Source organism: Gambusia affinis, linkage group LG22 (assembly GCF_019740435.1).
Source record: "Gambusia affinis linkage group LG22, SWU_Gaff_1.0, whole genome shotgun sequence".
Taxonomy (NCBI): Eukaryota; Metazoa; Chordata; class Actinopteri; order Cyprinodontiformes; family Poeciliidae; genus Gambusia; species Gambusia affinis.
The window spans coordinates 16122171-16145875 of NC_057889.1; the positions used below are offsets into that span (position 1 = coordinate 16122171).

Here is a 23705-nt window from a genome sequence, read left to right on the forward strand (position 1 = left end):
TTGCAACAGTTTTGATAACTATTATTGTAAAGGAATTGGAATGCATCAGAGGGAAACGCCACAGAACCGGAGCAGGGCGGTATGAACCAGTTCAAGTACGCAGCGGAATCAACATGGAAAGTGTAGATAAAGCTTTCAAAGTAAAAGTAAAGTGAAAAGTAAAAGTATTTTTGTTTAGTCGAATGGATTCAAAACTTTACGTTTATTTTATTTTATTTTATATTTCTTGCTAAAATTTCGTTAGGTATGAGTGTGGGGGTTAATGTTTGTTTGTTTTGTGTGTCTCTGTGTTCCCTTTTAATGGACTGGTAGCCTGTGTCCAGGGCGTACCCCTCGTTTCCACCGGGATAATTTCCTTCCTCTCTAGAAAAAAAAGTCTTCAATGGGCTTTTAAATTACTTTAAAATGTTTAAAGGCCATCTTCATAAACACAACGTTCATGTAGTGCAGAAACACTTTTGTGAACATTTGGCCAGATTTTAAGCTGAAATTCATTCACCGGAAGTTCGTTGTTCGATTCGGCTCAATTGTTGAACGTAATAGGTGATTTTTTTATTACAAGTTCCTCGAAGACGTTGCGGTTCGTCTCTCTTCTTCGTCCCAGTGCCGGGGATAAATGTGGGGGATGCAAGGTTTTGATTAAGCGTTATCATTTCCGGGGCTCAAATCTGCTCTCAGAACATCTTTATTTGTTTTCGGTTAAAGCCGTCTTGAATTGAAGGATGATGAACTGAACGGCGATGGCAGTGGTTGGGGCAGCTGATCCAGACCGATGCTACTCTGCTGGATAGTGGAACCGAGGTTTTGCTGTGAATCCCTCAACAGTGCCAAGAACCGGGCCGGAGCTTTAGGAATTGAGAAGGTAATCGATACATCCGGGTTTCCCCTCTTTGCAAAGTTCTCTGTAATGTATTTTCTAGCCGTTTCTATTTTCGCCTCATTTGGCATTGTAAATAACTGTACAGTTTGGATGCGAGGTGTTTGTCTGAAGCTGTTTGAAGAGTTGAGCTGTCATGAACATTATTACTAGAAGAGCTGTTGTTTTCAGTCTGCAGTAGACACGTGGCCAGTATTGCAACTTCTCTGTCCTCAGAACACAGAAAGCCGAGGTTGTTCTACTTCAACCCTTTTCTTGTCTTAATCAACCCTTTTCTTGTCTTACAGCTTATTTGCATCGTCATTGTCTGTGTTTGCCTGTTTAAACAATGGAGATCAGCCAGGTGAACTTAACTATCAGGGGAGAGACCACTCCGGGTATGTCTGAATTTACTCTGGTATTTCAAACGGGTAAAAAAAAAAAAAACAAAAAAAAAAAAACTACATTTAAAAAGCTGTATGGTTTTTGTTGTTTTTAAAACTTCATAGCTCCTACACAGTAGGAGAGGAGTTGGGGAAGACGAAGAGTCTAAAAAGAATAATCGAGCAATATCAACGAACGTGTGAAAGGATGCAAGGAAGGAAGAAACAAATATTTTAAGGACAAAATCCCAGGGCGTATAGGAATATTTTGAATTTTCCTTTAGTAATCTTATTTTTGAACACTCCCTTCTCCTCAACAGATCGCCTGATTGAAACCTTTAGTTTTCTGAGAAAATGGCAATCGTGTCGGACTGGGCGACTAACCGAATTCTTTAGTTTTTGTGAAGATTTAATTTTGGGTGTCATCACCACGCCCAAGGCCTATTATCTCTCTTGACAAGTGTGTTTTAAAGCTTCTATTTATGTGGACTTTAAATTCAGGTCTACTCTGTGATGTAATATTAGGGCCAGGCTAAGTTGTTTTTTTGTTTGTTTGGTTTCATTTCTAGAGTAAACTCATAATAACATCCAAGAAAAGTTATTACATTAGGAGAATGAAGTAGTAATTTTATAAGAACTCCCAACATGACAAATAAATGAAAATGCAGGACTTTGAAATGATTGCGCAAACAACTATTTCAAAAAGATAACTACACAGACTGAGCTGGTCACCTCCTAATAACTCTTGAACTTTTTTCTCCTTGAAGCAACTTCTTTTCTTGTAATTTTAAGACCTTTTGACTATATTGTTGTCATTAAACAGAAGAGAAAAGCGAACAAAAAATAAAATAAATAATTGAAGTCGGATGTGGTATGAAAGAATCTGAGATTTAATTTTTAATCCATATCGCCCCAACTCTGCAGTTATGAAGAACGTTTAGTACAAAGTGATACTGAGAAAGTAGTAAATATAATAGCATCCATCAGCAGTCATGACGCGCTGCACGTCTTTTCGCCCATTCCTAGGTGAGGTGATTGCTGTTGTCGGCAGCTGTGAGGCTCTGGGAAACTGGAGCTACCAGAAAGCTGTGACCCTACATCCTCTTGGTGACGAAAGGTATGTGAAACATTACATATGCTGCGAAACTGTCACCTACATCTTGATTCACTTTAAAGTTAGTTAATAGTATTTGTATTGAGTTCAGCTTTACTTAAACCCTCTTCGATGTCTTGATTTAATCGCAGGCACACATGGGCAGTGACCATCTCTGTACCCCGGGGGGTCGTCTCCACGTATCGCTATTTTAAGGGCTTCTTCCTGGAATCAAAGGTGAGGTGGTTTTCTTTGGTGTTTTTTTTTTATTTATTTTTTTTGTCAAGTTCATGTACTCTTTTATAGTCGTCATAGTTGTGATGCTTTTCAAAATATTTTGGGAAAAGAAGTAGCTGACAAGGTTTCCATTTCTATGGATACTCCATTATATTCAGCTCAGTACGACTTCAAGACATAATTTCTAATTTTGCAGACCATCAACAGAGATAAAGGCAATATTTTATTACTACTGTGTGTCGAATTTATTGATTGATTTGCTCAAAGTCACCACTAACTTGAAATGGATTCCTCCTGACTTGGAATGAAACGATGGAAGGTGGTAGGATTGTTGTCAAATCCTTTTATGTCTGAGTGCTGAGACCTGAAGGCAGTTTAAACAGCAGAACACCAGCTGCACCGGAGCTGAGAGGCATTGCCTTGTAAGATTAACCAAAAACCTCATCCTCCCTCTGCGTTTCATTCCACAGCAAGGCTTGCAGAGCGAGATGTATAACTTTCGATGTTATGCTTTGCTCTATTTGAAATGTACATGGCATGCTCTTTTGTAAAGCAACTTTTAGTTGATGGGACGTATCCACAACGCCTCAGACCAGCCCTTTTTCTTTTTTTTCTTTTTTTTTTTCCCTTTTGTTGATCCCTAATTTGTGTTGGTTGTCTGTCAGTACGCAGCTATTATTTGTACGATTTGACAAATCAGCTGTATGAAATGCAGTGTCATGCTGGGAGCTGCCCTGTGATCGTGCAGCTCCCAGGGGGATGTGAAGCGAAACAGCTTGTGGTCAGTTTTGTTTTTGGAAGGTCCAGCCACAGGCTGACCAGCTGCTTTGCTTTTAATCTGTCGTGTGGAGCCTCGCCCAGCCTTTAGCTAAAGCCTCTTTTTGCACGATCTTCACTTTTTGGTGAAGAACGTGGTACTTCCCTTAGAGTGGACGTAAACAAGTCGGATGCATTTGAAGATTCTTTCAGTTTCTGGTGACTTTGTCAAGATAGAAATTTGGTGTGTTCCTTTTTTTTTTTTTATTGGTTGTTTTATATCAAGGGTGGAGCTTATTTTTATTTAAGACTTCAGAGAATTTGATTAAGTTTTCTTATTTTTTGTGTGTATGATATCTTATCATGTGTTAGGTCTGTGTCATTTCCTACTTGTAATTTTAAGACCTTTTGACAATATAATTTCCTTTTCAGAAGAGAAAAGCGAGCAAAAAAAATTTAAAAACGGTTTGTTTTGACTCTTCCAGGAGTACAGGAGGGTGAAGTCACTTTTTCTATACATATATGGCTGCAGAAGCATTTATTTATTTATTTTTAAAGAACCTATAATTTTTTTTAACTTGTAAAACTAGTGGCTGAAAATAATTTCCATACACCTGCACTATTGCTGATGAAGTACACAAAGAAAGACAATCCGAACAAAGATACAGTCCTTGGATTTTTAAAATTTCTTTGAACTTTCAGTATCCTTTCACTAACAAATCCACCTTTCAGATTTCAACCCGCGGTCTGCGCCTGATCCAGCTGGCGGATCGGCGACTGTACGAGCGCTAACTGCTTTCTGACCGTCTGGTCCAAAGACGTCTTTGCGACCAGCTTGAATGTGTATCTGACCTGAAAATCCTAACATTGTGCCCAACATTGGAATTGCAGAGTGCGGGTGGCCCATGTCAAGTGATAGTCAATATGTGGGAGACCCATCATCAGCCTCGCACGATGAGCCCCACAGGTATAAACCACCACCACCAACAAAAAAAAAAAAAAAAAAATTTGGTTTGGGTTTGTATAGTCTGTTGTACTCAAACCTCTAATTCCTGATTCACTGTAGCTTAATCCATTCAGGAAGAGTTTTTTTTTTAGTTTGTGTTTTTTTTTTCTTCTTAAAATGTCAATGAACTGCATTGTTTCCTCTAAAAAAAAAAAAAAAAAAAAGGTCATTGTAATTCCCAGCTCTCTGTTTTTATTTTTTATTTTTTTATGTTGTGTGGATGCTTTGGGAGGGATTGGTGAGAGCGCTTACTCGCACTAATCTACAGCCACAGAGGAAACACTGCGGTGCAGCAGAATCCATGGCCTGTTATTCTAGATCTCTTTAGTTAGCCAGCCATTGGGTTGGGTTTTATGCAAACAAAGCTATTGGAACATGAGCAAGATAGGAAAAGTAGCTGCAGCCACGTCCACACCCTGCTCCGTGTCTATTGAGTATCATCACTGATGTGCTTTATTTTATTTTTTTCTGTTGGTCTTGCAGTATCCTCTGCCCCATGCTGACTTTAAATATAGAAGTTCTTATTAACATGAATAGAATTTTTTATTATTTTAAGTTTTTTATGTTAGTTTTGGTGAACTTGAGGCTACTCAAATGCAGAGCGATTGAATCTGACTTTTAAGAGATCAAAAATAAGTTTTTTTATTTTTTATTTTTTTATATATATAACTACCAAGATTGCTCTGGTTTGATGACCTCAACTGATGTGGTATTGTAAGACCCTAAAAAAATAATAATTTTTTTTGTTCTATTCTACGCAGTTGCACAGCAGAACATTGACGATGGGGAATTTGGATTTCACAGTAAGTCTGCTTACTTTGGTTTTTGAGTATTGGAGTAAAGAAAGGAGACACTTTTCAAGCTTGTACTACAGAGCTACGCGTCATCTTGCTTCAATTTTACAATTTTGAACTACTTTTTTTAAGTCCTACGCAAGTACCGCCCAATGAAACTTGGGGGTGGTTTTGGTTGTTTAGTGACCAAGATGAGAGATGAGGAAAAGCTTCGTTCGCGATGGAGGAAGTCGGTGCGCTGCCTCAGTTACAGGCCGTCTCTCTGTGCAGATGGGGTGAAATGCGTTGACTCAGGATGGCTGACATGCCAGACGGACATTCGACTCCGCTTGCACTATTCCAAGAGGCCTCCGGTCTCCATCACCAAGAAGAAATTCAAGAAGTCGCGCTTCAGGTGAGGATGCCACAGAGTTCAAATTTAACTTGAGTGCATCCTGAGATGTTCCACACAGCTGACCTTTTACATAAGCCTAACAGGATGTGCATGTATTTATATTTAAAGTAGAGCAACACTTTGTCAGGTTCAGATTTATTTTTTTTTTTTTTTTGTAATTCAGTGTGTGACTGTATTTTGACTCTTTTAATTTTGCATGTAGGATCAAACTTACGTTAGAGGGCGTTGAAGAAGAAGAGGAGGAAGAAGAGGAAGAACAGGAACTCAGCCCTTCCTCTTGGCACAAGATGACCACAACTCTGGAAATCAGTTTAATCACTGCCAACGACTACAAGTCGCGCCACTCTCAGCCAGAGTGCGGCTACGCCCTGGAGCCCTCTCGGTGGACCGAGTACAGCATCCACACCATGGACCCGGACAACCTGGAGCTCACTTTTGAGTTTTTTGAGGTCTTTCTGCCTCTGATAACTCCTCAAAGAGTCATCAAAATGTGCTGTAACGCGAATAGTGATCCGGATTGTGATTACAGGAGGATCTGGGCGAGCACGTGGTCCAGGGAGACATCCACCCCGGACATGTCGGGACAGCCTGCCTCCTGTCTTCCTCGTTCTTGGAGAACGGCAATGACACAGGCGTAGTCACGCTTCCCATCATGGGCCGAAACGCCAGGCAGACGATCGGGAAAGTCAGAGGTGACGGTTCTGTGAAAGTGCTTGAAATATGCTGCGTGTCCTGATTTTGCCGAGTCCAGCCTTATTGACTGCAGCTTATGCCTTCAGTGGATTACCTGGTGATCCGCCCTATCAAGAAGCTGCAGTGCGACATGAGGTCCTCGTACACAAAGCACTGGAAGAAAACAAGAACGGTGGACGTGGGTCACAGAGGAGCCGGAAGCACGCTCGCTGCCAAGTGAGACCGTCCGGCAATCTTTCCCGACAGTAGAAGTAGTTTTTGCATCAAACAAATATTTCAAATCCACTCAATTTGCTCATTTTAAACGTATAACTTATCGCGTGCTACAAAGTGAGGAGGAGTCTTTTTAGGATTTTCAACAGTGGTGATGTGGGAAAAACACTACACGAGTTCAGTTGTGTTATCGGTTGCTCCTGTTCTTATTTGACAGATACCACAAAGTCCGGGAAAACACAATTGCTTCTTTCAAAAGTGCTGCCAAGCATGTAAGTCAGTGAGACGAATATATGAAGAAATCCAGCCATTTGCAGAACATTTTGCCTCAACGTGTTTGAACGCGCAGGGTGCAGCTTTCGTGGAGTTTGACGTTCATCTCTCCAAGGATTCCGTGCCCGTCGTGTACCACGATCTAACATGTTGCATCTCCACCAAGAAGGTCCGTTAAACATCTTTTTTTTTTTTTTTTCCACAGTCACAGTAGCTTGTGTGATGCTAACTGTTCTGTTTCTGACTTGGTAGAAAAATGACCAGGCTCTGGAGCTCATTGAGGTCCCTGTCAAAGACCTGACATTTGATCAGCTGCAGCTATTGAAGGTAAACTTTACTCTAGCTAGAGCTGTAGTCGTCGTGCTGCCATCATTCTGTTTGATGTCTGGATGATTGTTGAGGTGAATTTCTGATTGAGAAGATACATGCACTAAAAGGAATTGTATTGGAAGCCGTCTTTGCTCGGTGAATGTCGGTTGTCTAACAACTTGTAGGTTTAGAGGTTGTTTGAGGTTTTATTGTGATTTTAGCTCTTCCTGTGTTTGTGTAGTCGACCCAGACTGACCCTGTTCTTTAAACAATATTTGCTCAGCCTGCTGGAAGGTCACCAGACTGGGTCTGACAGAAAATCTATAGCACCCGGATGCCTTCATACAATCCTTTTGAATTCAGTTTTAGTGATTTTTCTTCAAGTAATTGAGCAGGATTCCTTGACCATCGACTCAACAATTATAACAAAAATGTTTTCGTCATGTTAAGGTATAGCTAAGGTATTTTAGGTTGTGCTGCTTTGTGCACTGGAATTTTTTTCTTTTTTATATATATGTGTGTGTGTGTGTTTGTGTGTGTGTTTATCAGCTGATTTAATCCTTGGTCGTACGATGATTGGAAAATGGTTAGTAGGACGTGGTTAGGACTTTTACTAGTAATGTCCGATTAGCAATTCTCTGTAGGCTGGCAACTAACAATTGTTTTAGTAATTGATTTATTCTGACGATTAGTCAGGTTTAAAAAAAATATATTGCTACATTCTGTGGATTTTTCATTTAACCACTTGAGCCTCTTTTTTATGCAGTATTAGAAATACTTTAGAAGATGCAAATAAACAAAGAATTCAGTTAAATTGACTCTTAAGGACTGATCTGACGACAATTTTTTGGGATTAACCAATCAATGGTTGATTGGAAAAAGGTGCTACATTTGAACCAGGTGAGTTATTTGATGAGTTCCGCGTAGCTCAGATGACGACATCGACAGCAGAAACGGCCTCGTGGACCGTTGATGACATGAGTAATATGTTGCTTCTTTCCGTAACAGTAAAACATGAATACATTTGTTTCTTCCCCAGCTGGCTCATGTCGCTGCATTGGCAGGAAGTGACCACAAAGGTAAGCAGTTCCTCACCACTTTTCTTTGCTTTTCTTTTTTTTCTTTTTTTATGTAACCAGCAAAGATTTGGTTAGCTTATCGACATAATGCTGTTTACATAATAGTTGGGCTGGTAGCCCTGTGTCATAGGAGGTGATTTTACTGTGCGACGTAGTGCAGAGGTCAACATACGGCAACCTGAGATCTATATTAAATCTTAAATGCGCCTGTGTTTGTCGTTTAGAAAATACCGAATATATATATATATTTTTTTTCACATCTTTATGGTGATCTGTTTTAGAGTAATCTTTAATGCTACTTTCAGGATTACAGCTAAAATCCATGGGCTTAAATCTGGGCTTAAAGAGAGGAAAACTCATCAAATCTATTTCAACACCGCAATACCGACTCCATCACAAACGTCTGGAGCTTTTTAGCTTGGGAAAACATTTGATTGTGCATACCTCACAAAAACGTGGTGGAGAAAAAAAAAAAAAATCCCTCTTTGTAGTGGCCCAAATTCACCTCTGGTTAAAAGCTGCTTTGTTTAAGTGGCCTTGCATCACATGGAGGTGGAACGGCCGATATTGTGAAATCGGATCGGCTTGTAATTTGGACGACGTGTGAACGTTTCCCCCGTTCTGTTTGTTTGTTCAGATCTCCTGGAGGATGAGGATGAAGTCGATGAACATCAGCCGTTCCCCTCATTATCACAGGTGAGGAATGTTGTAATGATCACTTTGACTTGAAGGCGGCCCGCGTCTGAAAGTAATCGCCTTTCTCTGTGCGCTTCTCCAAAGATTTTCCAAGCTGTTCCGGAAAGTGTTGGTTTTAACATTGAACTGAAATGGATCAGCCAGATGAAAGTAGGTCTTTTGAACCAGACTTTGAGACAAAGTGTAATCGACAACGTAAGCTGACGTATCTCATTGCTCTGTACTCGCAGGACGGAACGTGGGACGGGAACTTGTCCTCGTATTTCAACATGAATACCTTCCTGGACATTATCCTCACCTGTGTTCTGCAGAAGGCTGGGAATAGGCGGATCATCTTCTCGTGTTTCGACCCAGATGTCTGCACAATGTAGGTGCACAGCGTCGCTGTTCGTGTTTACAGTTGGAATATTGCGTCTCGTAAGGACCGCTGTAAAAGCAGAGGCACTTAAAATATATGTTTTTTTTTTTTTCTTCCCTTCAGTGGCACCTCTGAAGGACCCATTTAAAATGCTAAACTGTCCGTGTAATCTTGGTTTACAGGGTGCGACTCAAGCAGAACAAGTACCCCATCCTTTTCCTGACTCAGGGCATTTCAGAAAAGTATCCCGAGCTGATGGACGTGCGCTGTCAAACAACGCAGATCGCCATCAGCTTCGCTCAGAGCGAGAACATTCTGGTGAGGGATTTTATTCTCCGGAGGTTGTACATTCATTAATATACCGAAGGGGGAGGAAATGCAAATCTTCTCGTTTGCTGGACTCCGATGTTTCGCCCTGGCAGGGAATCAGCGCTCACACCGAGGAGCTGCTGAAGCACCTCAACTACATCGGCGAGGCCCGGTCCAAAGGCCTGGTGGTGTTCAGCTGGGGAGACGACAACAACGAGCACGAAAACAGAAGGAAGCTGAGAGAGCAGGGAATCGACGGGCTCATTTATGACAGGTGAGGTTAAAGTGTAACACGCAGCCGGCTGCAGCCTCAGTTTACGTGCTTCAGGCTGTAAACACAGAATGCCAAAGATCGGATGTTAAAGCTAATCTTATATAGTGTGCTTCTCACAGTTATTACAACTTATTTGAAACACTATCAGTTGTTTAGGGTTCTTGTTTCCATTTAGCTGCTGTGTCTAAAAACTGAGCTACACTGGAGTTTATTTAAAATGGCCATGTCAAATCTTTATCATGCCTAAAAGGCATCTAGAGGATGAGCAAATGATCTCCGTTTAATGGACCTTACCAAGCTCCGCCCACAACCGACCCACGTGACCGCAAGTCTCACAAGCAAAGCCTTGTAGCGCATTATTTCTATGTAAACATGACTCCATTAGTGCATCATTTCTACCGGATTTTCACAATATATCATCTACTACAATAGACAGAGGAAATAACAAGTTCATGTCATCATCTGGGAGGAGGTTACTGGTTTCTCAGTCACAAGCTGGTTGCAAACCTGAGGCCAGCAGGTGTCAGTCAGTCAGTTATGGTAGATCTGAAATTTGGTTTGATTACCTCAATATGAGAAGCTACAGACTGATAAGAGGAACCAAAGAGCTCTGTTACGGTAAAGAAGCCATTTGTTTGTTAAAATTTTATGAAATCTATTTTTTCTATTTGATGTTTGTTATGAATGACATGCGACCGTCACAAACGAACGACGTAATTAGTCCAACCTTTAGAAACTACAGCGGCTGTAATGCGCCACAGCAAAGGTAAACAAAAGCAAAATAACCCGAACAGGTGATAAACCCAAAACCACTCGTACCTTTTTACCCTCTCTCTCTCTCTCTCTTTGTGGTTTAAGCACACCTGTTACCGTGGCAACCACCTGCGCCCCCGCAAGACGAGCAAAGATTAAGTTAAAAACAAAACATTCACTCCGTTACGATATCAAGTTTCCAGGCTTGATATTTATTTCTGTATTATTAATCAGCGCTTCCCTGAACAAAGCGATGGTTGATTGACCAGCTGTACTTGGTGCTAGAGAGGCTAACACGAGTAACAATTTAGTCCAAAGCCTTTTCTGCTAAAATAAAATCTTTAGTGTGTGTCAGATACAGTACACATTGCATATTGATCTGTTTAGCTAACATAAGACTGTGTAGCAGACAGGCTTCAAGGTGTAGAAGTTGTATCAGAACTGCTATTATGCGGTACTTAGCTAACGAGAAGCTTGTGTTTGTGAGACTGCCACCCACGTGATCACGTAGAATGAGCATCAGCCAATGAAAAGCGGCCCCTCTGGTAAGGTCCATAGAGAGCATGAGCTGTTTTCCCCAAGTCTGTCAAATCTGACAATAGCAGCTGTTTTTGTTTTTGTTTTGCTTTGTAATGTTTTTTTGTTAAAAGTCCCAGTAGCGCTTAGCTAATTCCACACAGTTGCCTTTCTGTTCTGATTAAAAAAAAAAAAAAAAGTTTTCTTGCACTGGTGTCAAACAGCCACTTGGCATGTACATTGTGTCCACTGGTTTCTATGGAGACAGAGTTTACCCCAAGATGATGCTCTTCTGCAGTTTTCACTCATTTATTACCAATTAGAAGTTCTTAGAAAATTATAGATGATAAAAATACTCTTCAGTTACATTTATTGTTAGAATTGTTTTTTTGTTTTTTTTGGTGTGCCACCAATGATTTTTTTTTTTTTTTTGAACATGAGCTTCTCCCCGTACCCCACCGGATACTCAAACAAAATATGGGGAAAAGAAATGTTTCTGTCTATTAATCTGTGATTATTTAGTTTCGTATTTTAAAGATAACCAGATTCAGTTGTATTTGTTGAACTCTGTCTTTATCCTGTACCACTCCATCATAAAACAATCCCTTTACTGCATGTTGATGATTAGCAAAGATCACAGTTTGCTTATTATTTTTATGAAGATAAGATTCAGATGGTGAGTCACTGCTGCGTTGGGCGCGAGTTGTTGAGATGACCGTCTCCACCCAGGTATGATGAGTTCAAGAAATGACTCCACACGGCTCCAACTCTGCCAGATTGCAAAGTTGTTTTATGTAGCACGACAGCACAGGAAAAAGATCATATGAACCAGAGTTTGAGACAAAGCTTTTGAACGCTTTTCCAGTAGGTATTCCTTGATACAAGCCGTTATTTGAACATTTCTGTTTTATTTCCAACGGTAAACACCTCGCAAATTTATGCACTTTTCCAAAATCGAGTAATGAACCTTTTCCCATTTAGTTGGTAGTCATAGATTTTTCTTTAAATAATTAGATTTTACTGTTTATACTAATAGATTATTCTCATATTCAAAAAGCCACTTTATATATGCTACAGGTTGCTCCCAATGTTTCAAATTTCCCATTAAAAAAAATAAATAATCCAGCCTCACTTGAGTATCAAAGCGTTCTGTCCTACATTTTTTTTTTTTTTTTTTTTATGTAGGTTAAGGACAATCCTGTTGCTAAGCAGCCACCATCCCAGTGGCTGCTCCCATTCATCCTGGTTTACGTAAACAGGGTTGTTCAATAGCTTCTTTTTCAGGGATTACATAATTATGCAAACCATTGGCAGTGTTCTGGGTCATTTGGCATCCGCTTGTCTTTTTGAGTGAAAGACTTGATTGTTTATTGAGCAGTTATAGCGTGAAGTGAACGAACACGATGTGCCAGGAGTGTTATGTGAAGTATCTGAGTTGAGCAGATTCCTCTGCTTCCAGGGAGAGCTGCATCATCAGCAGAGCCTGCTCACTAGGCAGTTTTACTTCTCTCCATCTCCCTCGCTGTGACATTTGCTCTACATTCATGTCTGCACCGCAGCCCAGACGTTTTTGCAGACCTCTGCAGAAAGCAGAGGGAATCATAGGAACCGGCACGTTTTCATCTGTTGCAGCAAAGCAAAACAAAACAAAAGCGTCTCTTACGTCGTTGTGATAACTGTGCCTTTTTTTTTTTTTTACAGAATTTGCGAAAGCTCGCTGCCATATTTTGACTCAAGTTCTCCAGATTCCTGTAATGTCTCTCTGGTTCCTCTGTTTTTGTTTGCTTTTAGTTTACTGACGTTGTCCCGCTCCGCTTCTCTTGGGTCGCCCGTCCTACATGCTACCCGAGTGAATCCTGCTCACCAAATGCTGCCGCAGCACAGCAGTGTTTCTTGACAATGATACATGAGGCGGTTGACTTATCATATTTCTTAAGGCCTTTTAAGATGATGTGTATATATATATATATATATATATTTATATTTTTTTTTGTTTTTGTTTTGATGAGATCTGAAAAACTCTGCACCAAACACACTTGTGTTGTCTTTGATTGGTCAGCTGCCATGGTTATCATTTTGAAGCTTTTTTTTGTTTCTTTTAATAACCACAAGGACCCTTCCTGTTACCGTCACATCTGCTTGAGAATGCTTTGAAGTTCCTCCGGTTTTATTCTCGCTGCCGTTTGTCATGATTTTTCAGTTTGGATTTGTGTCTAAAAGTGCCACAGAGAGCGAATGGCTTTCTTTTTTTTTATTATTATTTGCATGAGACTAAAGATTCTGAATGACAGAGTGCTGCTTGAAAGCAGACTTGCCCAAGCGTCGGTGCGGCAAACAATGTGTGCTAACTTGCAACTGGTTAACCTGGTTTGATCCAACAGCATTTATTCCTCGCATGAAATGCGCTCCGACACATCTGGAAAGTCGATTTCATGTCAGAGCCTGTGGTTTATGTTAGCGAAAATGTTTCAGTTGGGTGATCTGCCTGTTCTCGTTTCAAAAACGGTTTGAGTTCTCGAAATTAGGCATCAGCCGGTTACGAGTTTTGAAGTTTAAACCAATGCTGGACTCAGAAACGGTGGAGTGGAGCACCGCTGGTGTAGATCAATCCCAGTGCCAACCACGTCCTAAATCACTAAATCTTTTGCTTATTTGTTACTTTGGCTTAAATCTGTAACAAAACCAAATTGACAAAATGTTGGAGCTGTGATGAATTAATAAGATCATTCTGAGCTGTTTTTTATTTTCAAATCTTTTGTGTTGATTCCATGAGATTGCTGTACTTTTGTGCAAGATTGTTTTACCATGACAACCTCATACCGGCCCATGCCCTGCTATGAACTAAGTAGTGATTTCACTGGAATCTCTGGACTGTCCTTGTTTGTTGAGCTTCTTCGCTCTTTAATGGATTTAATGGAGCAATAATCATCTAATAGTGTTTTTGTTATGATGTCAATTGAAATAGGCGTGCCTTAACTTGCAGGTATTCGTTTTTGTTTTTGTTTTTTTCCTTGCCAGTCAAATGTTGATTGCCTCAGATGCATATGCAGCACTTTATCTGCTTAATTGCAGGTTGTAAAAAAAGCTAGTCGACCCAAAAAAACACAGACTTAAGATTGCACTTAGCCCAAAGTAAATCTGCTAATCCTGGAATGCTGTTAAATGTTGTCATTCGAGCTTCATTCCTGCAGGCGGAACAGCAACCAGTGCAATCATTCACCTCTTTTAACTCGACTGTGCATGAGAAATGATGGGTTTTTACAGAAAACATAAGACGATAGTCAAACTGGCCAGCTTGCTTTTTTTTTTTCTTCAACTTTTCATGTTGTTTAAAAGATATAGAGTTATTAAATCTGCCTAGCAACAGTGTAGATTCACGAGTTGCAAATTTCACCAATACTTGGATGAATTTATGTAAAACAACGGTATTGTGTTTTCCTAATAATCTAAAGCAAAACCATTTTATGCAGCACGAGATATTTATGAGGACTTTCTTAAGGCTCTGGATGTCAGGATTGATTTGGAATTGATCCTAACTCCGCAACTGTTTCCTTTTCTTCCCCCTTTCCAGTATCTGTGATGCTCAAGGAGAGCAGCCAAACATCTTCCAGGTAGAAGAGCAGCACTCCCTGCAAGAGGTCATCACAGAGGAGACCCTAAAGAACTCTGCCTGTTCCTGTTACTCCATCCCCTGCGCCGCCGTGCCGTGCGTCGCCCCCAAGATCCACCACGGGAGTGTGGAGTCCGACTCCGGGCTCAGCTCCTCGTAGAAACCCGACTGTGTCGACGTTTCACCGCATCGTTTTTGCACACGTCTGTTGAGAAATGATCAAAATGATATAAATGAACCTTAGCATTAGCTCAAAAAAAAAAAAACAAAAGCCAAAAAAAAAAATCACGTTCCCACGTTGGGAAATGTAGCCAAAAAACGTCAACAGTCCATGCAGGTGTACAGGTTTCTGGTGGATCTATGAGACTTTGCATGCTGACAGATTTTCTTTTTTTGTTATTTACGTGCAGGGAGCCATCATCCTTTGAGCAATGGAATGAAAAAAATGTGACAATGTGTTTTTAGAAATCAGTGGAGTCGCGGGTCGCATTAGCATTCTGCAAACAGTGCTGGTTGCCAATATTTAATACCCATTCTTTTTACTTCTAGTGGAGCAACTTGATGCACTTTAAAAAACCACCGTAGGAATAATTAAATTCCTCTTAAGAAAGTGTGATTGAAAGCACTTGTTCCACCTTTTTTTACTGGCTATGAGCTTTTGTTGACTTTAGTTATTATCGGCTATTAGTCTGCATTGCACACTGTACGTACTGTATGATTTCACTTCACATTTACTTCAGGTAAGCAGATGAATGTTTTGCGACAGTGCACATGTAAACCAGAGCCTTATGGGGGATTTTTTTGGTTGCTTTTGTGCTTTGTTTTAGCATGAGCAATCTGTCACTTTGTCATTTCAAATAGACTTGTAAAAAGAAAAGTTTGCATCGTCATTTCCACCTCCTGGTGAATCTGTTTCACCTCTGCAGCGACATTCTCTGGTTGGGCTTACACAGCTTTGTAATATGTTTTTGTACAGCAGCCGTCTTATCCACCCCCCATCTCTGATCTACAGTGTGAAGACTGCCACAGGCTTTTCTTGAATGTGTATGGATGAATAACTGAGCCATGTGTACAATACTAACACATGGAATGTAAATAAACTCGCACATTTCCTCATTTCTGGTCTCCGTGCTGATTCAGCCCATCTTGTCCTCGCACTTTACCACCTCCTGTCTCCTTCAGGCTCTGTAATCTTAGGATCTTGGTCACAAAATCCGATACCGAGTGTGGACATCAGCGGATAACTGCATAACTCTCGTGAGTGTAAATGCTCGACACTTGAAATTTAATAGCCTCACAAATATTGCATCCACACAAATCCTTTGTACTTGCAGTAGAGTTGCGAGATCAGTTATCAAAATGTGCGCAAAGTTACGAGTGCTAGCAGTGACACGTGGACCGCCGTTTGAGAACCATGGGGTTTAAACCTCTCCCACAGTAATGCATGTATCTAAATGGCAGAGTTTATGGTTAGACAAATTCTCGAGGTCACATCTACCAGCTTTGCTGCTTTGTCAAGCATGTGAAGAACATAGTCACCATGTATCTCCAGTTTCCAGAGAGCAATGAACTTTCAAATGCAACTAAACATGGGAACTGGCATAAAATGTGAGTACTAGTCCCATTAAATAATTGAAACAGCTTGGTTGCTTTCATTTCCTGAAGTCTTTAAGCCGTGCGAAACCACTACTGTCTCCTGTGACAATTGTGTCAATGTTTGTGTTGCCAGGTACTGAAAAATCTAAAATGGCATCAGACTTTGTTCACCTGAATGCACTATTTTAATTAGTCATACCATCCTCTGGAGCGCTAACCACTTACACTTTACAACTGATGTGCAGTAAAAAAAAAAATGTAATGATTTACTCTTGTACACATGGTAGACAGGCCATTTAAAAGTCATGAACTAAATGTTATGTTGATATTGGGATGCGTAGCGTGAGAATGCCAGCAGTTTTATTGCAGACGTTTGCAATTTCATAGTTTTACTTGCAGTGCAAAAGAGCAAACAACCGAAAAATATGCAATGGTATATTGAGGCCAGAATAAAAGCTTTCTAATAATGTGTAACTAAGGAGCAAAATAAGCCAAATTAATGCCGAAAATGTATGTAGTAAACAGATTTCACATGACAATTTAGGTTTGCTGCAGGCAGTCACATCAATACGGCTGAAAAGATGGAGGTGATTACAAATGATAGAACTCGGGAATTCTTTGCTCCAAATCTTATGGCATCGATTTGCATTGACACACTGATGATAAGAAAAGATAAATTGCCTTAGTCAAGGAAGTTGTGCACGGGCTGTGCTGTGGGGACGCAGGGGTTAAGCACAACCCACATAAGGAGGCCTTAGTTCTCGACGCAGCTGTTGCAGGTTTGATTCCTGGCCTGGTGACCTTTGCCGCATGTCTTCCCCCTTCTCTCACTTAACTATCAAAAAGGAAGTTGTGCACGTCAGGGCCATGATTCAGTTTGAAGGAACATGATCACAGTCATCAGCAAAGTTGATGTGACATGCACAGATAGAATTTATCTTTTCTTCTTTGTTTCTTCTCAAAAATTAAATAGCTGTGGTTGGTGTGTTTTAGCCATTTACATAACAGCCAATATCAGCAAGAAGCCCAGATGGTGTGAGGGTTCATATCATCTTGTCTGGGTGGTGTCACTATGAACTTTGGCTGAGTTTTACCATCACTGATCTCTGTTTATTTTTGCAACACCCTTAGTTGTGCATACTAGCTCAACGATATGTATTTGATCAAGCTTTACAATTAAGATTGACACAACCCCAAAGTCTCTGCATCAAAATTATTTATATATCTCACTGTGAAGAGTATATCAAAACTTTAAATTATCAACAACACTCTAAAAGGTCTTTGCTGACATATTTAAACAGATCATACTCATTGGCACTATAATTGCAGTTCATTTCTCTTGATAGAAATCAAAATTTGATTAAACAAAACACACACTTAAAAAATGTTTTAACTTTGTTGGGATGTCAACGTTGTATTACTTTACAGTAATAATAATAATCATGGTAATGTATTAATAGATTATTATTATTATAGTTATTGTAGTTATTATAATAATAATAATAATAATAATAATAATAATAATAATAATAATTATTATTATTATTATTATTATTATTATTATTATTATTATTATTATTATTATTATTATTATTATTATTATTATGATTCCTGGCCTGGTGACCTTTGCCGCATGTTATTATAATAATTATTATTATTATTATTAATAATAATAATAATTATTATTATTATTATTATTATTATTATTATTATTATTATTATTATTAGTCAAAGTAGTTTGTAACATGAGAACAGTGAAGATGATGAAGATGATTGATCAAAATCCAAATCCTTAAAATTCGGAAATTTTTATGCCACTAGTTTAAACACAGGCAATTATGGTGGCTATTAAAATTGTTAACAGTTAAATGTGTCTAAATACCTGAAGGCTGTTGAGATTCACTTCGTTAGAAACATAAATCTCTAATGGTGTTTTAGCGCCCTCTGCTGACAAATAAACCACTTGCAAAACTGCCAACTGTGCCTTTTTTTGTTTTTGTTTGTCCAGATATCAATAAATGTTGTATTTATCTGTGGAGAAATTCAAAACACACTATTAATATATACCCCTAAATATTATTCATTCTACTGGAAGAAATTTCTATATTAGGAGCTGCGCCGACGTGTTACGTAACACGGGGTGTGATAAAAATCCAGATTCTTTTCCATTGGGATTCGTAGTTTCTGTCACAATGACACCAAGCGTTGTTGGTTTGTAAAGAACTCAAGCTCCCATGATGCCACGCTTCCTAAAGCCACAAGCCGAGTTACGCCTACGCTAAATCGACTGTAATCCTTACTGTACACAACTGAATCCTCTGCGGGTATTTTTATTTTTTCCTGCGGCTACAAGTTTTCCTCTAAATAGGCTAAAGAAATGGACAACTCGGGCAAAGAAAAGGAAGCCATTCAGCTAATGGCAGACGCTGACAAAAAAGTCAAGTCCTCCGGCTCCTTTTTGGGAGGGATGTTTGGAGGGTAAGACAGCACTGCACCAAAGAACAGCTAGCAAGTGTCAGCAGCAAACTTGGCACGAAGCCCAAATCTACCTTTAATATTTTACAAGGCCAAATTATATTATATATTAATATTAAAAGTGAAATATTGTACTAATTTGTTCAACCAAGAAGGTGACATATGACTTTTAATTGTGAAAAGCCCTGTAAATCAGCTTGCTAAGTTAGCTGTTATCAATGTAAACAAAGAGGTAAAGCAAGACTTTCTATTGCATTATGCGCAGCAGACCCATCATATAGCCTCAGAGGGTTATAGTGTGCTATACTTTAGCTGGAATATTCTCTATTATGTAAGTAAGTCGTTTAAAAAAATAACGAATGAGTTACGTACACATTTAAGTAGCTTCCTCTACATTAGCCGATATGTTAAAATAAAACGCCTTTAAATGCAAACCATTATCCTAAATTTATATATATATATATATATATATATATCTATAATTCCTACATAGTTTAAGACCCAGATGATCCCCGGATCTGTACTTCTAAACCAACTGGTTAAACAAAAGGTATGTTAATCCCTAGAGGTGCTATAAAGACATCACTGTGCACAACAGCAGATTCTCTTCCAGAAAAAGTAATGTAAGGCCTCCAAAGAGTTTTTCGAAACAAACAAATGAAAAACCACGTGGCTTCAAATATCACCACTCAAATTTTAAAGCAGATTTAGAGTATGTAGGTATTTAAGAATGGCGAAAGAGCAAAATGACAAAGACATGGCCACCCATGTACACTGGAAGGCCAGAAAAGAATGACATTAATCAGAGAAGCAGACCTTAGGAACTATGGAGGGGCTACAAAAATCCACTGATCAGATGGGAGAATTTAGCCTTGCATTTCACAAATCTGGCCTAGAAGAGAGCTACAAGAAATCCTGTATAAAATTTGTCAGAAGTCATGCAAGACATTCAGAAAACATGCAAAAATTGTGTTATGTAAAATTCCAACCTTGAAGTAACCTTGTTGGAACAGATTTGAAAATTGCTTTTCAATTATGTTATTCATTCAACCTATCCAAGCTTGTGCTATTTAGCAAAAAAAAAAAAAAAACAACAAACAAGCAATTTGGGCACACTATTTCTTTGTCTCCACATGTACAATGTTCCGCGATTGTCTCAGGGCGCAGGTTGGAAGTTACAGTAAATTTACTCCTCCTTGCATATAAACAGTAACAATATTTGTTTTCTTCTTCCTTTTCATTTCCCTAGAGGACATCACAAAGTGGAGGAGGCGTGCGAGATGTACTGCAGAGCTGCCAACATGTTCAAGATGGCCAAGAACTGGAGCGGTAAATGGATTTCCAACATAACAATTTGAAGCATTCTTTAGAAGGGTGTGGGATAAATGTGACATTTGTCTGGTCAAGATTCAAGAAACTGCAAGCCGAAGTCGGAGAATAAGCTCCGTTTGAATGCCAATGCTTGCTATTTCTTTTCAGCTGCTGGAAATGCCTTCTGCAAGGCTGCCCGTCTGCACATGCAGCTCCAGAACAAACATGACTGTGCCACGAGTTTCATTGACGCAGGAAATGCTTACAAGAAGTCTGACCCTAATGGTAAGATGTGAACACATCCACATGTGATATGAGCATGGAGGAAACCTTGCCAACATTCATTATTTTAACCATCTACTCTGACTCAGTATCCCTGTGATGAACTCTTACACTCTTTGCATCATATCAACGTATTAAAAAAATATACTTTTACTAGCTATAAAGCTGTTAGTCTTTATTATCCTGATGCTCTCATGTTGATATATCCAGATTTTGAACCCAAATTTGTCGAGCTCAAACCCACGCTCTCAGTGCTGAATAACGCATCAAAGCCGTTTCCTAAAAATGAAACAAGTAAGAAAACGACTTTAACTTGCTGTGTTCAGCTTATTGAGCATCAGAGGTCCTTAAAAGTTTACTTTGGTGATTCAGCTGATAAAGGCCAACATTAATGTTATGCTTAAATTCTCCTACTTATCTCAAAAGCAAAAAAAAGTAACTTTCAATATATCTGAAAATATCTGATTTTCTAATATTCACCCCATTTCATTCATGTGAAACAGTCTTCCATATTTCACCCAGAAGAGCTGTAATGTACTGTCTAACTGTTCCCTCCTCTTTCTTTTATGCTGCTAAGAGGCAATCAAGTGTTTAAATGCTGCCGTCGATATATACACAGACATGGTAAGATGCACTTAGAACGTGACCATCGGTGTTTCTGCTTCGTCTCTGTGTGTTTGACGTTTCGGTTTATGGATTTCCTTTGTGTACACGGCGCTGTGCGTGACGTCACCTCGAAGTTTACAGATGCAGACCCAAAAGATATATATATTTTTTTCCATTCAGTTTAGTTATTGCCTGCCAAAAAAAATAATAATCTGGATCTGAATTGCTATGAGCTTTTTATTTCACAATGTTAAAAATGCAGAAAAGTTTGTAACTGCAAAGTCACTAAGCGACTGCTGCTCGATGAGGCCCTGGATTAAGCGTGGAACTCTCCCGTTGATTGGTGTGGCGTCTCCCGATAGATCCGGTCTGTAATGGTTTTTGTTCTTCCTCCTCGTCCTCCTCGTCCTCCTCCAGGGAAGATTTACCATCGCTGCCAAACATCACATCAGTATCGCAGAAATCTTTGAGTCTGAGCTGGTGGATATCGAAAAGGTAATGCAGTCGGCGGTAGTGATGTGAAAAAGAAATTCCGCCAGCCATTTTAATACGTCTGCTGTAAATTATTTTATTTTTGTTTGTGCTTTTTTTTTTTTTTCTTCTTCTTCTTTACAGGCTATTGCTCATTATGAGCAAGCAGCAGACTACTACAAAGGAGAGGAGTCAAACAGGTACTGTTTCTTATTGTGGACCTTTTTATTTAAACTGAATTCTTACGTTGGGGTCAAACACAGTCTAAACAGTCAACGTGAAGCAGTTGATTTTTCAAACTTAAACTGTGTTGCTTTATACAATCGATCACATATCGATGACGCCTCTCTCTGTAGTTCTGCAAACAAGTGCCTGCTGAAAGTGGGAGCTTACTGCGCTCAGCTGGAACAATACCAGAAGGCCATAGAGATCTACGAGCAGGTGTGTACTTCACATTCCTCCCTTTGCTTCCAACAACCCCTCCATTCTGCTAAGGCTTGCCTGATCTGAATGCTATCGAGGTCGGAGCGAACACGATGGACAACCCGCTGCTGAAATACAGCGCCAAAGAGTATTTCTTCAAAGCGTCCCTGTGTCATTTCATTGTGGACGAGCTCAACGCCAAGGTAAGTCCACGCCTCTGAGGTTTTCTGGGGACCGTGTTGCCGAGGCTGATATGTGCATCCTGCCCGAACAGATTGCCGTTGAAAAATATGAGGAGATGTTCCCTGCTTTCTCAGACTCCAGAGAATGCAAGTTGTTGAAGGTAACTCTGAGCTGAACCTCTGAAGGATTCAAATTCAAAAATACTTCCCCTGATCCCGAAGGGAGTTATCTGGTTAACTTCTGATAGCAACTTCCTTCTTGTGTTCGGCTGAACAGAAACTTCTTGAGGCTCACGAGGAGCAGAACAGCGAGGCCTTTACAGAAGCGGTGAGTCAGCACATTCCCTATTGTAACCAGTTTTTTAAATCTTACATATTGTCACTTTACAATCACAATCTCGCAATTTCAGCTCTGCGCATTTGCATTTGTATTTGTATTTGTAAGACAATTCGATTTTATTTATTTCTATTTCAAGAGTTGTTGCTACTTTGTGTGGATTTGTCACACAAAATCCCAATGCAACACTCACTTCTTTAATTCGAAAGGGTTGGGAAGGATTTTTGAAGGCACTGTGGGGTTATTGTGTGCCTCATCTTAACCTGTTTGCAGGTGAAGGAGTTTGACTCGATCTCACGTCTGGACCAGTGGCACACCACCCTCCTGTTGCGCATCAAAAAGACCATCCAGAGTGATGAAGGTGATCTGAAATGAAAAAAAAAAAAAAAAAAAACTCAGGGTAGGGTTGCAGCATGGAGGGGATGGTTCCATCACGCATGCTTTCACACACACACACACACACTGCAGAGCACTCTTTCAGACTCTCCTCGCTGTTACCGTACCGGTTCGGGAGTGTCCGCTGACTTTTTTTTCTTTTTTTGTTTTAACTTTTCCACTGCTCACTGTTGTAAGAAGCACTACATGTTGTTTTTTTTTGTTGTTTTTTTTTAATCCAGCTTATCCAAATTCAGTCAGAATGTAAATCCTCTCGCCCTCACCTCTGAACAGAGGATTGCTGCATACCTTTCTCAGCTGAAATCCTCCTGGAGGGGGTTTCAGAGTCTGATGCTAGTACTGACAGGAGTTCTCTGCATGTTTTCTACCGTTTCTTTCTTAGTCAGACGAAGCTTTTTTGTATTTAAATCCATGTCGGCGTGTAAACCTGCTTGATTTAGGCGACGGGCCAGTTTGTGATCATTTTCAGGAAATCCTCTGTTGCGTAGTCCTAGAGGAGACGATCAAACCCACGCTCTCAGTACCGAATAATGCATCGAAGCCGTTTCCATTGTTTCTCCCCCACCACAACGGAGGGACTTCTCTTGAAACTTGGCAACGATATGCACAAGTTTTGACTGTTATATATTTGTATCTGAACCAATGAAATTATGATTTTATTACTTTTTCTTAAAACTCTAGGATGTGTTTGCTGTGACGAGACGTTGCTTGCACCTGTAAGATATATAGTTTGAATGTAAAAAGCATTCCTTACTTTTAAATAAAGAGCACCGGCACGAGGCCCCTTCCTCCTTAAGTCACTTGAATGTGTATTTTGATGTAGTGCACCTTCCAAACAGCCGGTTGCTTAGCATGTCATTGTGTTGTGTACATTCACTAGTGTTAGCAAAACCAAAGTTTTTACAAATTAAATAGAAAAAGAATCAGAAACTCTGTGTTTACCTTCTTCCATGTGGAACAATAGGCTGTGGATATGAAATGTATGCCTGTTAAAATTAAGAAGAATAAAGATAAGTTCAATACT

At 39.7% G+C, this 23705-nt stretch overlaps 2 protein-coding genes across 4 annotated transcripts; both read left to right on the forward strand.

The window, feature by feature from the left end:
- The first annotated feature begins 322 nt into the window (after positions 1-322).
- Positions 323-15718, forward strand: gpcpd1 (glycerophosphocholine phosphodiesterase 1). 2 transcript variants are annotated; one of them, XM_044106050.1, is made up of 20 exons: positions 323-862; positions 1165-1254; positions 2266-2356; positions 2485-2569; positions 4217-4292; positions 5093-5134; positions 5396-5519; positions 5722-5968; positions 6049-6211; positions 6299-6428; positions 6643-6697; positions 6775-6867; positions 6951-7025; positions 8047-8086; positions 8724-8782; positions 8867-8932; positions 9013-9149; positions 9323-9458; positions 9563-9723; positions 14564-15718. In XM_044106050.1, the coding sequence occupies exons 2-20, from the start codon at positions 1206-1208 to the stop codon at positions 14760-14762; spliced, it is 2028 nt and encodes a 675-aa protein (XP_043961985.1). In that variant the 5' UTR covers positions 323-862; positions 1165-1205; the 3' UTR covers positions 14763-15718. The 2 variants fall into 2 exon arrangements, with proteins under 2 accessions (XP_043961985.1, XP_043961983.1); XM_044106048.1 differs by having other exon boundaries at positions 499-862; positions 5309-5519.
- Positions 15719-18451: 2733 nt separating this feature from the next.
- On the forward strand, positions 18452-23702 carry napbb (N-ethylmaleimide-sensitive factor attachment protein, beta b). 2 transcript variants are annotated; one of them, XM_044106053.1, is made up of 11 exons: positions 18452-18676; positions 19923-20002; positions 20153-20269; positions 20844-20890; positions 21290-21367; positions 21488-21543; positions 21700-21784; positions 21865-21969; positions 22041-22109; positions 22226-22276; positions 22559-23702. In XM_044106053.1, the coding sequence occupies exons 1-11, from the start codon at positions 18576-18578 to the stop codon at positions 22658-22660; spliced, it is 891 nt and encodes a 296-aa protein (XP_043961988.1). In that variant the 5' UTR covers positions 18452-18575; the 3' UTR covers positions 22661-23702. The 2 variants fall into 2 exon arrangements, with proteins under 2 accessions (XP_043961988.1, XP_043961989.1); XM_044106054.1 differs by lacking the exons at positions 18452-18676; positions 20844-20890 and having other exon boundaries at positions 19928-20002.
- The last annotated feature ends 3 nt before the right edge of the window (positions 23703-23705 follow it).